The sequence below is a fragment of the Photinus pyralis genome, unplaced genomic scaffold, assembly GCF_008802855.1.
Source record: "Photinus pyralis isolate 1611_PpyrPB1 unplaced genomic scaffold, Ppyr1.3 Ppyr1.4_LG7, whole genome shotgun sequence".
Lineage (NCBI taxonomy): Eukaryota > Metazoa > Arthropoda > Insecta > Coleoptera > Lampyridae > Photinus > Photinus pyralis.
This window is the reverse complement of record NW_022170738.1, coordinates 11,396,106-11,412,905: the sequence shown is the minus strand read 5'-3', so window position 1 is coordinate 11,412,905 and position 16,800 is coordinate 11,396,106. Positions and strand designations below refer to the sequence as shown.

Sequence of the window (16,800 nt, the reverse complement as noted above, 5' to 3'; positions counted from 1 at the left end):
CCTCGCTAGTTACAATTTAATTGCTACCTCTCCGTTAATTATAAGGTAAGCTTTTTGTTGCTTTCAGTTTCATTAATTATAAGGAGGAGGGACTTTTGTCTCGCTTTCAGCAATTGTTTTCTCATAGAAACTGCTACCGAATCCGCTTATTTACTGTTTGCTCTGCGGTTTAAGTTTGTTTTAGCATTTCGCTTTCTGGCAGTCAGAATCATCCCTTTCATAAATTGATTATGGGTTTCTGGAAAGTACTACATCTAGTTGCTGCTTAAAATCAATAAAATTGTCCCTCCCTTTGCTGATTTAGGTGGAAACTCGACATCAGATCCAAATGTGTGCGATTTATGAATCCTAGAAGAGAACTTCAAGTTACATACAAAATATAAGCTTCTATTGAAAGAGAAAAAATGATTTTCTGTTTATTTATAAACATTTATACATTCGATTGCGCTTTCGTATTAAACTCCATAAATATCAACTCAATTGTAACAAGTGTGCTCACGATCTGAAAAAATGAGAAGTTTGTGTTAGTTACTAAAGATAAATTAATTATGAAAATTTAAGTAAAATGAAACAAAAACGCGAAAGAATCATTAAAATATCTCCACAAATGAAACAGTTACAACATTTTCGTTTCAGCGTGTGATGTCCCTTGACCTATTCGCATACGATGCCTATTCGCTCGCTTTTTTATTATTTATTTATTAATAAATATGGTATTATCAACAACATGAAACTTGCAACTATGCAATTAGTAGAGTGCACTCAATACAAATTAGTAATTGAAAAATCGGCGTCATACTTACGCTTAAAATTGAAGTCCTTTTCACGTCAAAAAACCCTCCCCCTGAAATTGCTGTCTGTCTAGGTGTCATTTGTTGAAGCAATCGATCGATCTATAAGCACAATCAAGATTATCTACTTGGTGGATTAGCGTGATCTTACTTCATGCGATAAGTATTTCGTCGGAATAATTGCCAGTTCCGAAATAGACGCCGAGCTTTCTTCGTACACTTCAGAGGCGTACCAACAGAGTAAAACAAAGTGAAATGCAGTAAATAGTAATCCGTAATAAAAATACATTGCCCCGTAACCCGTCTGGGATGATCTAAAATGAAACTTGTAATTGATGTGCAAGGCAAATTACCAAATCTTACGAAAGGCATTGTAAAATGGAAATGGATAAAAAGTACACATTGCTTAGAAACGATAAAACCACGATATTGGAAAGTACCTCGTTTAAAAAATTACACAGAATTATCAGATTGTTGTATTGTTTACGGATGATTCTCCACTGACTCTCGCTCAGTATCTTAAAGGTCACTCATTAGTACATGTTAAGTATTAAATAGAACTTTTACGTACTTTTCTGCAGTTTATTGTTTGTCGGATTTGGCGAAATCTTTCAGCAAGTGCGGTGGACAATAACGTTATGAGAAGATTGCTGAATTGCCATTGATATGTTGCTATGAGGGCCAGAAACTGAAACAACGCTTAAATTCAATGTTCATATGTTAAATTGCGTGGGATTACAGTAAATTTTGAGTATTAAGTGAGTATTAAATTTGGAGGAACAACTTTGTGAATTATAAATACGTGTAACGGGAGCCAGTTGATTTGAATGTTTTTAAGCTTTCGATTTTGTTTGTGGGCGAGTGGTTTCTGAATATGGTCCTGACTGTTTAAATTTAAATGAGCATGGAAGACTATAAGGCGTTGAGAAATTGTGGGCGAGGACGAAATTAACTAGAATTACGTGAGGATTATGCAAGGGCCAAATTCGTCGTTGTCAAGATTGGCGGGTAACATGTTGTTTTGTTGACGAAAAGAACGAAAAAATTAGCTTTGATTGGTGCACAGGGTTTAAGTCACGTACTGGGTGTGAATTAAAAAAGAACAGTAGTGGGAATTACGTTGTTAGTAGAGAGCCGTGGGAAAATGTGCTTTAAGGCACGATAACGTTCACGTCGAGCGGTTAAAAAAGTCAAGTCAACCACCTATAAGTTATAAATTGTCGTAATGTTTTGAACGCGAATGGGCTAAAAATAATACTATGTGACGTAATTTTTCCCCTGGCTGCAGTGGTAAGTTTGTGCACAGGTAACATTTTTTAATGATACTGACGCTTCTCCTTTTATATTCAAAATAAACAAACTAGACAAAATTGTCGTAACATTTCACTTACCTCAACTATAATTGCTTTCCAATGTGCATATCCAAATAACGTAAAGAACTCGTTATAGACAAGAGTAAAATATTTTTCTACATAAGATTCTGAAGGACTCGCTTTGCTGAGCGCTCGTCTAATTCCACCGCAAACAAATAACACGTGCTCCCCTGGAAGAATGTTCTTCAGAAGAATTTACCATTAGTGGTTTACCTGTGCCCAAGATCAAATAAAGAAATGGTAAAATCGTAAGTCTTCGTTTTAAATTTGGGACAGGTCCGTAAGATGCCATATTTGTTTCCATTTCACACCAGTGTTTAATTAATCGTGGCCAAAGTGTGCTGACCTTCAGCAAAAATGTAAGATTTAAGACGGCGCGCAAGTTCCACACCACGACCACTATAACGGAATTTTGAGTAGGTATATCACACTTTATAGTTTCGGTACTTACAGAAATCAAAAAACTGGCCACCGTGACGTATTGTATAGGTAAACATCATAATAGTGTAAACGAACTGCAAAACAATCGTGATAAGACAATAAAACGTTCTACTCGAAAGCCATCGAAATTTTAACTCTTTTGGTGTTTGCGTTAACCCGTCAAGAGGAAAAATGGAAAAACACTGAGAAAACAGTAGAAAATATCTAATTAACCGGTGCAAACTGTATTTTTCTAACTTTTTGTAATCGTGTTGTTTGCTCATACTGGCGAGCTTCGATTAAACCCAATGCTGAACATTGCATTCGAAATCTGATCAAAGCGCGAAGTGTTATTGATTACCGTGAAAATGTGACAAATGAAAGTAGTTTTAAATAATAAATTTATTGAAGTGTTGTGCGGAACACGCAAGGGACTGTTGACAAAATAAACGTATAATGCTGTCGATATGGAAAAGACGTATACCTATTATTACCTACTATAGGTAGGGGTGGGAAATTAAAGAGTACCTACCATCTCTTACTTTGGTTCATTTTTATTCTTCTCCATTTCGTAGTTTTCGACTTCCATTCCACAAAAGGATTTTCACTTACAACGCAATTGGCTCTGGTTTCAGTTCAGAGGAAAACAATGATGTATCGATTACATATTATTAAATTATAAAATTTACATTTGATTTCTTGCTTGAGATTTTCGTTTAAAGCCGGGCTCAGACGACTCGTGTACTTGGCGAATACACAATTATTTGCGTACTTGGGAAGTATACGAGCTTGGCGAGTTGCGATGGCAAGCAGGGCACTCACACGACGTGTACATTGTACAAGTACGCGAGGGCGAATATTTGGGGCGAACATTTGTAACACTGTTACTGTATCCTTTTCCAGGCATCATTAACTGCATTTCGATTGTCATGGTCTTTGTGTTTAGCCATCCAAATGACCGGCTCATTTTCATAAAAAACAAGAAATTCCAACACAATCTCATTTGTCCACTCCATTTCAATAAAAAAAGAAAAAAAAACGTCTGTACGCTTCCGTCTTTAACTAAAAACTAAATTAATAATCGCACTAAATGCAAATTATTTGTGCATTCCGTTTGAGCGCCTCTACAAGTATAGATAAGTATGTACTTGGCAAGTGTGCGAATAATCGTGATCCCTTTGACTCGGACCAATTTTACCGACAAGAAATGGAAAACTAACGAGTGACAATTAATTGTACAAGTAACCCACTCACACGACATGCCAAGTATACGAAAGTAACGATTATTCGCCAAGTACACGAGTCGTCTGAGCCCGGCTTAAGAGATTTATTTGTCGTAACGTCACTTTACAATGAATTGGAGTACCACTACTCCAGCCTATTTCCAAAAGGGAATTGACATTGCTTTCGCAGAGCTCTAGGAAAGTTAAAAGATATTGAGCAAGTCAAAATTACATCCGGTTTTACTGGACTCTTAATTGGAGATACGGTATGTAGTTGTACATTTGATTTGTTTACTTATTTAACGCTTTACTGTATACATTTTTTGAGGAGGATCGGAACCTTCGGACACCCGTCACCCTCAAACGAAGATATTTAATTTTCCTATGTTGATACTCTGATATTTAGTTATGTTTATGAATGCATATTAGTCAAGTTTTAAGGCAAATTTTGTAATTTTAAGATTTCTTAACATTACAATCAAAATTAATGTGTGCTGATGCATTGGTTTATACAAGTGAAGTTTAATTTGTGGGTCAATCGTCAATGTATGTTTCTGTATTCCAAACAGTAGTCTTTGTCTGGTCACTTATGGTCTTTTTCGCTTTTCAGGCAGAGTGGTAGAAAAGAAGAGTGGAGTAAAGCTCACTCACTCTTGTCGCACAACCAGTATGGTTTGAAAATGGGATAGTGATTGGCCAAGATCACAAAATTACTGTCCAAGATCGCTACAGCTACACGAGCATATTACTAGGGACACGAAGCGAAGAGTTACTTAAGTACCTAAGAGAGACGTAAAGGCAGATAGTACAATATATGTATTTGGATCGACGGGGTTCCACAGGGTTCGGTACTGGGACGACCCTGTGAAACATCACGATGACGTGCTGAAAGTCCCCGCACCCGAAAGGATGTACTCCATAAGCGGCGGATCTTAATATTATCTTAACTGAATAGTGGCGGAGGGAGCTTTACAAAAACTCAACTGATGGCAGCCATGATACCGCTTGCGGAGATCGCTGCCAGGGCCAGCACCGGAAAGTGGAGAAGGGGCAAAATTGTGGGCGAATGCCAAACTAACTGGAGTGCTGGAGAATTAATTAGTAGGTAGCCCAGAAATATGGGTTAATCGAAAGAACGGAGCGGTAGTAGACTATCATCTTATTCCATTCCTAATAGGACAAGAGATGCGACAGGGTCCTACCTACATATGATAGAGAAGTAACAAGCTGCGAGATACAAAAGCACACCTAGTTTGTGAGTGCGTGAAATGGGTAGAAAGAAAAGGTTCGCTTGATTAAGTGTATATGCTGCAGTCGAGAGTGTGAGGAGTGTGCGACGACGATATTCCTTCTTTGATTCGGTGAAAGTCGGAAACGCCAGAAAACATTTCAATATATTATATTATTATTATTATAAACGTGTCTCAGAGGAAACACTATAAGAATGGTTTTTGTATTTACCTACCTTTTTTGATATTTACACAAGCGTACCTATTATCCTGACCTTCTTGACAAGTGCAGAGCAGATATGACACGATCACAGAAAATCCTACTTACCTTGATAAGATAATCAAAAATAAGTTTGCAATTACAACATAAAATAATTGACATAAAAGAAAATTAATTGTCATTCTCCTGACATCATACCCAAACGTTTTTATTGATACAACTAATAAGTTCAAAACGTAATCTGCGTTAATGTAATCTTTTTTGCTGATACCCTTGGTGTTGCCAAAAATAGTTACTTACCGATTAAAAGCTCTATACTTCGCCCGCTGTGGTTACGTTGGCTACCGATTCTTAGATTTTTTCAATGAATATTTTTTTAATCCATAATTTGAGATACTTATTTGATACACCATTGTATATACAGTTGGCTGTATGCAGTGGCACACGGACACTAAGCCACACACAAACCGAAATTTTATAATCCCCCCCCCCCCCGTACATTTCCGGCATTTGCTATAAAGAAAAATCCCAATATTGACTTAAAATTTCTCAATTCGAGAGACTCGGTGGCCTCGATAAACTTCAAAAGTTCAAAAGAATTTATTGCACAAATTTTGATCAGCACCTGAAATAAATCTTGGCCACCAATAGAAAAGAATGACTTGAGAGAACTTTATCCGGGTCGCACAATGGCTTCGAATAAACACGACAATGACAAACACATATATTCCAAAACACAATGAAACAAAATCCCTGAAAGAAGGAAAAGATTGTTTGGATATATTACCCCGCACGCAGCCGATCGACAAATAAAATTAAAAATTTTAAAATTACTCACAGTTTTTTTAAATAATCCAAATAATCACAAGGTTTGCTAAACTCACACAAACGCTTCTGAACTTCACTTTGCTTTATAACACCGAATTACATTACAAAATCTGAGTTGTTGAATAAAATGACAACATTTTCGGGTACTGTTCGGTAAAACTTTTAACTTTTAATAAAATGAGAGCCTCAACAAAAGGCCTCGCTGTATTACACTGGTTCCGTTTTCAACTTGACAAAAGCTTTTCCGAAATCGGATACGCGTTCAAACTTCTCACGCAACATTGGTTTTACGTAAACAGATTTACACGCTTTTTTACCGTCGTGAAAACTAACAGCCGCAGCTGCGTTTACTCGTTGTCTCAAATAGTTAAGCAAACACCACTTCCACCAATAAAATAAAGTCCTACTTTAAGAATTTTCAAATAAATTGCCAATCACAACGGAACGCACCAATCGGTCGTAACGCCTTATCTCTAAACAGCGTTATAACGGGTACGTTATATAATTTTCGCCTGATAAAACTACTTATTGCAAACGACCAGATGTGTCTTACTTCTACCACTTTATCTAAATTGAATAAATTACAAAAGCGATCAAATTTAAACAAGAATTACGCAAATTTCTAAAAGGAAAACCAACACTGAGACACAAATTCAAATGAAACGAATCACCTCTGTGCGTCATAAAACAAATCTAACGGTTTGAATGGAAGTTATATATTGTTGTATGTTAGTGGAGGTCATTTCGAGCAGTTTAAAACCTTTTTGGGCTTTTTTTATATTTTATTTTCTCGGTAACTAATCGATCAATTGAAAAAAAACCGATTGTATAAGTAATGAAAACCCCTTTCAAAATATGGGTCATCGGGCCGCTCCTCCGGTTTAAAAATTTGTGGTTACAAGTTGCCAGAATTACTTTTTCATAGAAATTCTTTATGTATACGAATTTTTACTCAATTTTTACAATGACGTGCGGTGAAGGTGTAGTTTTTCCGTATTGATGTTTTGAAAAAAATGTGCGGGTACGGGTAACCCCATTAAAATGCAAGCCCAAATCGTCATTTTGATTAATAAAAATATGTTTTCAGAAATGAAATCGTTGCATAGGAAATTAAATGCTATTTTAAAAGAATAGGAAGGGATGGGTAAAGTTAAGTACCTACGTTTGCTTGTGTAATTTAATATCGATATGATATATCTAATTTGAAGTGGATTTACTTTCGTTTAATATTTTCCTTAAATGTTTCTCACAGTTGCATTTAGCAGCTGGCATTTAATTTTTAATTAAATCTATCTTATATATGTGTGGTTCCATAGAAATTAAATAACTGACAGTTATATTTAAAGGTATAAGATGTTAATAAAGTAAGTCAATATTCGGTTGGTAAAGTTTATAAAAGAAAATTTAGAGAATTAAGGGTTTGGAGTACGTCGACAGAGAGTAAATAGCCAGTTTGAGTTAGTGGATGCGTAATAAAAAAGAGAACTTCCGAAGTGACATTTGTTTTATTATGTGCATTGGAAGAATATTTCGGTCGAGCGTTTGTAGCTGATTTTTCTTACACCAATTTTGAATAAATTTGTGTTTTGTGTAAAGGAACAGTTTCGTAATAGAATAAGCCCAAGTGACGATCCAGGATTTTAAGAGTTTCGTGTTTTGCTTTTATGAGTGACTATTTATTTAGCACATAGCAATATGTTTCTTCAAATAAAAAAACCCTTCAGTTTCCGCGTATTCTACCGATTCTTCAAATTTGTCCACTTTGTTGGGTTTTTCCGTTATTTAAAGATATATCAATTCTTCTTATTCTTTGAATGTTTAGTTTCGAATTTTTAAAACTCTTCAAACCCATCAAATCCTTTTGGATTCATTCTGCGGATTCTTTCGTTAGGTACCTCGCAATCTTCCAATTTTTAAGAGTTTTTGAATTCTTTCGTAGTAGCTCATAAGTTAGTTTCCTCAGGTACCTAAATACTTTAGATATCTATCGTCTTTCGTTTTCCTAGACTTGTTGAACTCAATTTTGTGTGTAAATACTAACTGCCGCATCTCGGTCCAAGGACCCCGAACTGATTGTCCTACTGTCTAAGTTACGGCAGTTTCCAAAAGTGATGGAAACGGTTTTCTGGGATTATGTTGATTGAGTGTAATAAGGGATTAGATCGTCTGAATTAAGGCTTTAATCTACAAAATAAAGCTATGTGACATTTTAAAGATATTTGTTGACAATTTGAGAAATTCTAAGATTGATAGTATTAATTCCATCAAGTACTAGAAAAAGGGCACTAAAATAACGCAAGCCTTAAAACATATCCTTCGATAGAAAAAAAAACCTTAAAGTTTTGTCGATAAGACATTTGAGGTGCACAAAAGTCTAAAAGTTCAGCAATTTATTGATGAATATGGCTTCCAGAGATTAAAACATCCACCCTATAGTCCGGATTTAGCATCCTGCGACTACGAGGTAAGATTTGATTCTGATGATGATCTTAAACTTGCTGTTAGTGACTATTTCAAAAAACTACCAAAAGAAATAAGGTACCTTCTGAATGCTTCTGTTTATTGCAGAAACGGCGGAATAAGTGTGTTTGAAGTTTTGTGAAAAAATATTTTTTTTAAATCTTAAATTCCCTTTATAATTACATACCAGTGTCTCTTCGTAGTTTCAAGAAAACGCATGATATGGATTGGAAATGTAAGATAGAAAAAAACCGAAAAACTAGGCAAAATCGCTTTTCAAGTTAATCTCTTCATCTGGATTACCCTTTTATTTGATCTTTGTGAATTTCTCTTTAGTTTGGACCTTTACAGCCATTTACATTCACTATTATCATGACTATAATAAATGAAATTTTTAAAATTGAATATACAATTATGTAACTTTAAGTAGGAGTGGGTGAAAGATGATAAGTGACTTATCAATGAATTCCTCGTCCGGTTTACTTTATAGTATTTTATTAATGCGAAAAAGTTGTACCTACTAAATGTATTATTTTGAGGTGCTCACAGGGATTTTAAAAAGCAGTGAAGTGAATTGCAAACATTTTAAATTGGTCCTGAATGGCAGCGTTGATATTTTAGACAAACGTTTTTCTTCAAATGAAGAATATAATCAGGTAAATTTATTATTGGTTCTTAAGGCCGGAAACGGTTGTAGTTCGCACATTTGATTTTAACCATTTTGAACGAAATAGATACACGTCCCTTAAGTTGTTTCCCCACATTCATAATTATGCTCGTGTTGTTTTATGCGTCAATATTAACGGAAGTTTTAGTTTGCTGAGAGGCCGAAATTAGTACTTAGGTATGTGGACTGTGTTCGTTTTGCACTAAATTGTGCTCTTATTCCCACCCTTATACGAAATTTGTAATTCAGGGTTACAACTTAATACTAAGATCGAAGGCTTCCAATAAATTGCGACCATAATTATTGGTATCTGAAATGTACTCGTATTTCTGATGGTTTGTGCGCTTACTCTTACGTCTTATGGGTCAAAATTAACGGAAGAGTTTGAAACCACAGCTTGCTTCTAGCTTTGAATATAAACATTTTCAAAGCATCTAGGCTTCTAAGAACGAAGGCTTTTGACCTCGATTAAAGTTCGCATCTAAATTCTGCTATTACACTATTGTTTTAAAATAATTAAAAGTTACCCTTCCTTCGGAAAAAATCTAGTATAAAATTTCGTAGGGGTTGTACCTACCACTATTCTTTTTCTCCACTTCCATCAGTGCGACCAACTTTCGTGAATAATTTTTCGTAAAAGATCTTTACAGAGATGTCTATCTTCAATTGTTCACTCCCATGTGACTGCTCATTAATTATTATTCATATACGGTTTGAGATAGACATATGCCACTGCGGAGATTTTTGTGTGAAATTTAATACTCGACCGTTTCTCTTCTGTACATTTTTTCTATCTGATTTGGTTTTCCTTTCATTTTGAAAGAAAATGCGCGCAACCGTGATTTACGTAGGGAAACACTGTAAGTGTGATAGACAGAGCCGAGGCTTTCCGTTTCTTCTTTACATTGCAACGACCACGTCGGTGCTTAAAATTGAACTAATAGTTGGTACACCCCTCTTTATTTTACACCGTCGTGAATATCCCACCGAGGTATGGAATTTTTTGCCTGTGGGTACAACTTGCTGCTAATAAAGAGGATTTTTAATTGCGATTGGAGTTTGCGCCTCAATTGCGCTCTATTTGTTCTGATTTTGCTGGATGATTAACGGATACACATAAGAATCTTTAGTGTTGGTTGACATCTTCATGCTGGGAATGAAAATTTCGTTTGCTCTCCGTGTTGTGTTCACTCGAAAAGAGATTGTGTTCCACCTATGGAAACCCCTGGATGGTGCAGGGAACCAAATCAAGTTGTTTTGTTAATTTGTTAATAATGGCACACGAAACCTAGGACTGATACACCAAATAGCACAAAACGAGCATAATTCAGTTGTGAGTTCTGATCGCGACCGGAGATCATCGTTCTAGTTAAAAAATAATGTCTCACCGTTAATTTTGCGGTACAAAGCGGAGAAGATGTCGCAAAAATCAATACAAAACGATCACAAACGGAGCTCAATTGGAAATCCCGCGCAAGTCAGCACAAAACAAGCGATCTGAAACTCTTAATATTGTGTTGTGGTTCCAAACTAAGAATTCTGAAATCGTGACGCGCAGCGGTTGTAACGGGAGCCCGCTAGGCCGTTAAATTTTGCATATTGTGCCGTTTCATACGCTATAAACATTCGCTTAGAATGCGCGAGTTTTTTCAATAGTGGAGGCAAGTCTTCCACTTTGCGTTGGTTCCGACTGGATAGAGCCGAAGTAACGTAAGTGAATAGGAATGAGGGGTTGCGATTGGTGAAAAGGGGACGGTGGTCGCGAAAATTGCGTTGGTTAATGGCGTACTAAGTTTGTAACGAGAAATTAACAATCTTAATTGCGGAGGTTGTATCTATTAGTGTTAGTGGAGCCACCCACAAAACACCTGTTCAGCTAGCTCAATTAAATAAACTTGAACGCGCCCGAAATTTTATTAATTTAGGAATCTCAGCGGCCTTGTCCTAAAAGTCGTAAAATTAAGGGTATTCAAAATTGATCGACACATAAAACAACATTATACACACAGAATTGACAAATCTGATAGAAAGAGAGGCTTTCAGAGCTTGTTTACAGATACCATGCATGGAAGCGATCGATCACAATTAATTAAAGAAATCTTATTACTTCCAGTTTTTAATAATCCAATAATCTGGTCGTGAACTGCAATTTTCTGGCGCACAAAAAACTAAAACTAAACAAGCCCTCGCTGACGAACTCACAATTTCCTCTTTTCTATCACATTAGATCTTGATACCGCGATCTGTCTTTGTTGAATTCAATAACTATATTTTGTGCCTTGCTTAAAATATTGTACTTTTGACACACGCATATAATAACGCAATATAAAAACGCGAACTAATACTGTCGGACCACCACCGAAAAAATCTTGTTTTTCGTTATGTTTCCGTATATTAAAAGGATCTCCTATCTTCCACCTTAAAAATCGCCTTCTTTCAGATTTCGTAAACAAACAGCCACTCAAAATCACATTTGATCAGCGCCAGCTTCGAAATAAACTCCACACCTGATGATTTCTTATTGGTCATAACATAACGATTGCATATCTTGAAACTAATTAAATTTTATCTTACGCAACGCGATAACAAAAGTTGTTATCTCATTGACCAGATAAACCATTTAATACAACGCGCAAACACCACCAGATGTTCCAACCTTTCAACACGTAATTTAACAATTAAGTGAACAAATCAAAATTAACAAATTATAAAGCAACTAATTTAAACGAAACACTTAACAATTCTTATAAAAAGCAACGTTGCACTTCAAATTTAAATAAAAACACCAAGTTCTTGTTTAATTCAAAAACAGCAAGCAAATCTATATTTAAAAGAATCGATGTTCCACATACAGAGTGACCCATTGTTATTATAGGTTTCGAGACCAAACGAAACGTCAGGTTGTCTAGGCAAAAATATGTTAGTGATTTACATCGTTTTATCCAACATGTTGATGTTCATCTGTACCAGTATTGAAACTATTAATAAACGTGTAAATGATTTAAACGAAGACGTACACATTATCACCAATTGGGCAACTGGGCTTAACGCCTATAAAACGGTATTAATGCTCTATACTTATTCTCATATGAGCTTGTAGAGAGGGGATTGATGGCCTATTATCTCTTCCTACCCCTTAATAAAAAATATTGTTATTATTATCAGTAATAAATCAAAGCGTTCAACCAAAAATCCCATGTATGTACTTACATATACCGTCTTCCTAGTTCTTGTTGATGATAATCCTTATTTTTCCAAACTTGACAAAGGTTCATACGCGAAAGGGATGCACAGATAATGATATCATTATAATTGCGTAAACTTTAGGAGATGGTGGGAGGCTGATAAAACTGATAATAATACATAAATGTTAACGCGTCTGTAGAACGCCAAATACTAACAGGAATTAGAAAGTAGGTATTTCTTTTTCTTTACAATGAAATTAAGAAAGTGATGTCCAAACGCATTTGAAAGAATTAACCTTGCAATTTAGTGGTTCGTATCTTGGTTAAAGTAAAATGGGTTCTTACCTTAGCGAATAACTCGTGCGGTTTGTATCTAGGGTAAGGCGGATCAATGTCGATTTTTCTTCTTCTTTTCACGAATATTAATCACGTTGCGAGATGCTGGCGAATTTCAGTCACGTGGTCGACGATGTTTTCGAAAACTTATTTTGATTATCTCTGTGGCCCTAATTTCGGGCAGTTTAGACTTTTGATTCGATCGACTAATTTATTCCGCGATGTAATTCGAGGTTTTTAATTTGGTTCGCGTTTTGATTGTGGTTTTGCCAGAGAGATTTTAATGAACTGGAAATTGAATGGTGATTCATGAACTATTTCTTCAGAACTAATTTTGAGGTTTTAATTTTAGGAAGATATTTAAAATAAGATTCAGAACTTGTAAAAATTTTCGAGTTTAATTTTATCGCATAAGAGAAACGAGTTTTTAAAAAATCATTTAGTCACTCATGAATACTCGCATTTCGATTTATTTTTGCAAAACTTTATTCGCGAATAAAATGTAAGATGGGCGTCGAAGTTCATCCCTTCTACTCACAGATCAGCACAAAATGAGCACAAATTAATGTGCACTTTTCGGCTCTTGAATGTGGGGCAACAATGCACTTAAATTATAATTGTATACAATTCGCGCTTTAGTAGCTCGCTGATTATTTCACCTTTTTGTTTAGATTACCTATTGGTACTCATCAGAGGGATCGAGGGGACAATCGGTTGCGTTTACCGCCACTTCTGCTAATCCCAATACTGATATATGCTGGGTTCATTTTCTACGTGGATGTCTTTCATTTGAGCTGGTTTCAAATCACAACGATTGGTCTACCTAAACCTAGATTTATAGGATACCGAGAAAATTCAGGTTCTTTTGTCATAAAGACGGAAGGCTGTAGAATGCCATACATTGATCCATTCGATTCATCTATTCGGCGATATATTTTTACGGAACGGAAGATAACGTGCAACAAGAATAAACCTCCACTTATGGATGCCAATTTTACGTCTATATACTTACTACATAATTCCTTAGGCGCTTACAAAGTCACCAATTTGTCATCTTTGGAGTGCTGTTACTCTCCATTCCATCGCGTAGATCCATCATCAAATCAAGACGATAGTCAGATTTCCTACAGCAAATGCGTTTATTTCAATCAAAGTGCGCTTATTACAGATGAATTCGTTCGTGTCTCGTGTACATTTAATAAAACTGAAATTTATAAAGATTTCTTCGCATTTGTGCCGATAAAACCGAATGTTGCGAACTTCTCAAAATCACAATTTAAGAAGCTCAACGTGTTGATAATCGGATTAGACTCCGTTTCTAGATTAAATTTTCATAGGCAAATGCCTAATACTGCACAAACCTTACAAAGTATAGGCGCAATCGAGTTTTTGGGGTACAACAAAATCGCCGACAACACATTTCCTAACTTAGCTCCGGTATTAACTGGTATGACTCACAAGGAACTCGTAAATACCTGCTGGCGTAAAAGATCCGACCGATTCGACAAGTGCAAATTTATATGGAGTAACTACAGTAAAAGTAACTACGCCACAGCTTTCGCTGAAGATTCGGTTTGGATGGGTATGTTTCACTATCAAAAAAAGGGCTTTAAAAAGCAACCCACAGATTACTATTGGGGATCGTTCGATTATGCCGCTGAGAAGCAAATTGGAAACGATATGGCCTTACAGGCACCGCAATGCGTAGGATCCCGACCGATATACCAAACACTTCTACGTTACATACAACAGTTCACTCAGGTGATGAAACAACACTCCATACCGTGGTTTGGTTTATTTTGGAGTTCAAGTTTATCGCACAATTTTCTGAATAAACCCAAACTCGGAGACGAAGCATTTGTCAAGCTTTTTAAAGAACTGGAACGTAGAGGCATCTTACAGGATACCGTTTTGATATACATGAGCGACCACGGAATGCGATGGGGTCCGATTCGGACCACGTACCAAGGAAGGATGGAGGAGAGGTTACCCTTCCTGTTCATTGCCTTACCAAAAGTGTACCGCGAAACTCACCATCAGGCGTCTGCGAATTTAAATAGAAACTCGAAACGGTTAACTTCGCCGTTTGATTTGCACGAAACCCTAAAAGATTTGCTAGATCCCTATTCCCTAAGTCAGGAAGTGCTAACAGCGCGGGTTCTAAAGCGAAATGGTACTCATAGGGGGTATAGCCTCTTCGAACCAATTCCTGATAACAGAACGTGTGCAACGGCTGGAATTTCTTCGCACTGGTGCACATGCCAGAAAAGTGTAGCGGTGAACGCGAATAGCAGTATTGTTAACAACGCCACGAAATTTATTGTTCAGTACATCAACAACCAACTAAAGGGGTATGCTGCATGCGCTAAACTGGCATTGTTTGAGATTTCCAATGCACATCTTCATACTGCTAGTGATCAATTGAAGGGCGGCACAGAGGATTACACCATTGTATTTCGAACCAGACCAGGCGATGGGCATTTCGAAGCTACAGTTAGACGAAATCTAAGAAGAAAAGAATCCCCTTTTGAAGTGGTTGGAACGATTAGTAGAATAAATTTGTATGGGAGCCAAAGTGTTTGCATTACCGACTTTCACTTAAAGCTGTACTGTTACTGCATCAACTAGTGACGATTTGGCCGAAAAGAATCCAAAATTGTAAAGTGTGTTTATAAAAACAAATAAACGTCATGTCCACGTGCAATCATGCTTTGTTGCAAAAATGAAGCATCGCACAGCAAACAGTTGTATTATTGCAAAATTTCTCTTACATTGTACTATTTGCAAATCTGCAAAACCATAAAAAGTGTGCATTACAATTTCTAATTATTTTCAGATCTTCCCAATTTCAAACTCGTAACATCTTCATTTACTTAAAATTTAATTAAAATCACATTTAGCTATAAAAATTAGATTGGATCCGTATATAGGTACCTGATGTTTCTACTGTGTTTGAAGTTGTGACCCAATTTTGTTTCGCAATTATATTTTTATTCTTTCCCGAAGATGTTATTGCTTTTTAAAATAATCACAATAAAACATAATTGAGCGAGGCTCTTTGCATAAGTGATTTCCGACATTTAATGTGTGTGATCTAGTAACATGACGTAAGTTTTCTTCCCTTTACAATTTTGTTCTTTTGTTATAGTAGAAATATTACAAAACCCACACAAGGTACTGTAAATTTCTTTTGAGGTGGTTTGCTGTAATCAATTAACGAAGATTTAAGATTCTCACACCATTCCGGGTTTCACGTAATTCACAATTGTAATAACGCGTTAACACTTCTTGAACAAAATGTTAGCTTCTACGCAAAACACCCCACAATTCGCCTATACAGGATGAATATTTTGTCTGGAACACTAAATATCTATATCTTGAAAACAACATTTTTTCAAAAAAGCTTTTTATGGTATCCAAAAAATAAACAATTTGCAGCCAATCTACGTACTTTAAATCTGTAGTCATTATAGTGTACTTCTGCATGGTCACGGGGAGCATATTTTTTAATAGCAACTTCTAGTTTTCATAACATATTATTAAAGAGTAAAATTTTCTGGGACATAAAAAAAACTTATAATATTTAAACGAAAATTCAGTAATTCAGGAAAATGTTAATTAATTGTACAATTTTACTAGTTTGATCATGTTTTTTATATTGTCATATTAAAAAAAGGTTAATTTTTTAATAGAATCTCAGGAAAAACAGTGCTTTCCATTTAAAAACTAACCCTCTTAGTTCGTTTTGTACGCACCCCATTGTAATTGTATAGATTTACTTATAAATTTTTCATGTTAATTGATACAATAAATTGCTTTGACATAACTAACAAAAGAATAACGCTATTTTCAACGCAATCTAGCGGAATTACAAAATTAATTAACACCACTATTTTCCTTAGTTTAAGTTTTTCTCTTAAATTTGATGTAATATAATATGTTTTTTTTTGTAGCTACATCCGAATAAGTGTACTCTTTAAGAATATATAACGAAAACTGGTTGTTTCCATTTAAAAAAATGCCCCCCCCCCTTCAGCATGCAGAGGTACGCCACTGACCACGAATTGT

At 35.8% G+C, this 16,800-nt stretch overlaps 2 protein-coding genes across 3 annotated transcripts; one reads left to right on the top strand and one right to left on the bottom strand.

Annotated features, from left to right (window-relative positions):
* Nucleotides 1-430: 430 nt before the first annotated feature.
* Nucleotides 431-5,594, bottom strand: LOC116175637 (gustatory receptor for sugar taste 64f-like). The gene is made up of 9 exons (XM_031493863.1): nucleotides 5,557-5,594; nucleotides 2,616-2,679; nucleotides 2,378-2,563; nucleotides 2,183-2,334; nucleotides 1,363-1,479; nucleotides 1,155-1,309; nucleotides 943-1,105; nucleotides 804-893; nucleotides 431-502 (listed from the first exon to the last, which is right to left on the bottom strand). The coding sequence occupies exons 2-9, from the start codon at nucleotides 2,662-2,664 to the stop codon at nucleotides 431-433; spliced, it is 984 nt and encodes a 327-aa protein (XP_031349723.1). The 5' UTR covers nucleotides 2,665-2,679; nucleotides 5,557-5,594.
* Nucleotides 5,595-9,053: 3,459 nt separating this feature from the next.
* Nucleotides 9,054-15,422, top strand: LOC116176608. 2 transcript variants are annotated; one of them, XM_031495252.1, is made up of 3 exons: nucleotides 9,054-9,200; nucleotides 13,404-14,314; nucleotides 14,360-15,422. In XM_031495252.1, exons 1-3 carry the CDS (start codon nucleotides 9,184-9,186, stop codon nucleotides 15,358-15,360), a joined length of 1,929 nt encoding a protein of 642 aa, XP_031351112.1. In that variant the 5' UTR covers nucleotides 9,054-9,183; the 3' UTR covers nucleotides 15,361-15,422. The 2 variants fall into 2 exon arrangements, with proteins under 2 accessions (XP_031351112.1, XP_031351111.1); XM_031495251.1 differs by having other exon boundaries at nucleotides 13,404-15,422.
* Nucleotides 15,423-16,800: the final 1,378 nt, after the last annotated feature.

Coding starts and splice junctions, on each gene's coding strand:
- LOC116175637 (XM_031493863.1), bottom strand. CDS start 2,664: ATGATGTTTACCTATACAATACGTCACGGTGGCCAGTTTTTTGATTTC. Junction 2,564..2,615: donor TGGCCAGTTTTTTGATTTCT/GTAAGTACCGAA, acceptor ATTCCGTTATAG/TGGTCGTGGTGTGGAACTTG. Junction 2,335..2,377: donor TTATTTGATCTTGGGCACAG/GTAAACCACTAA, acceptor ACATTCTTCCAG/GGGAGCACGTGTTATTTGTT.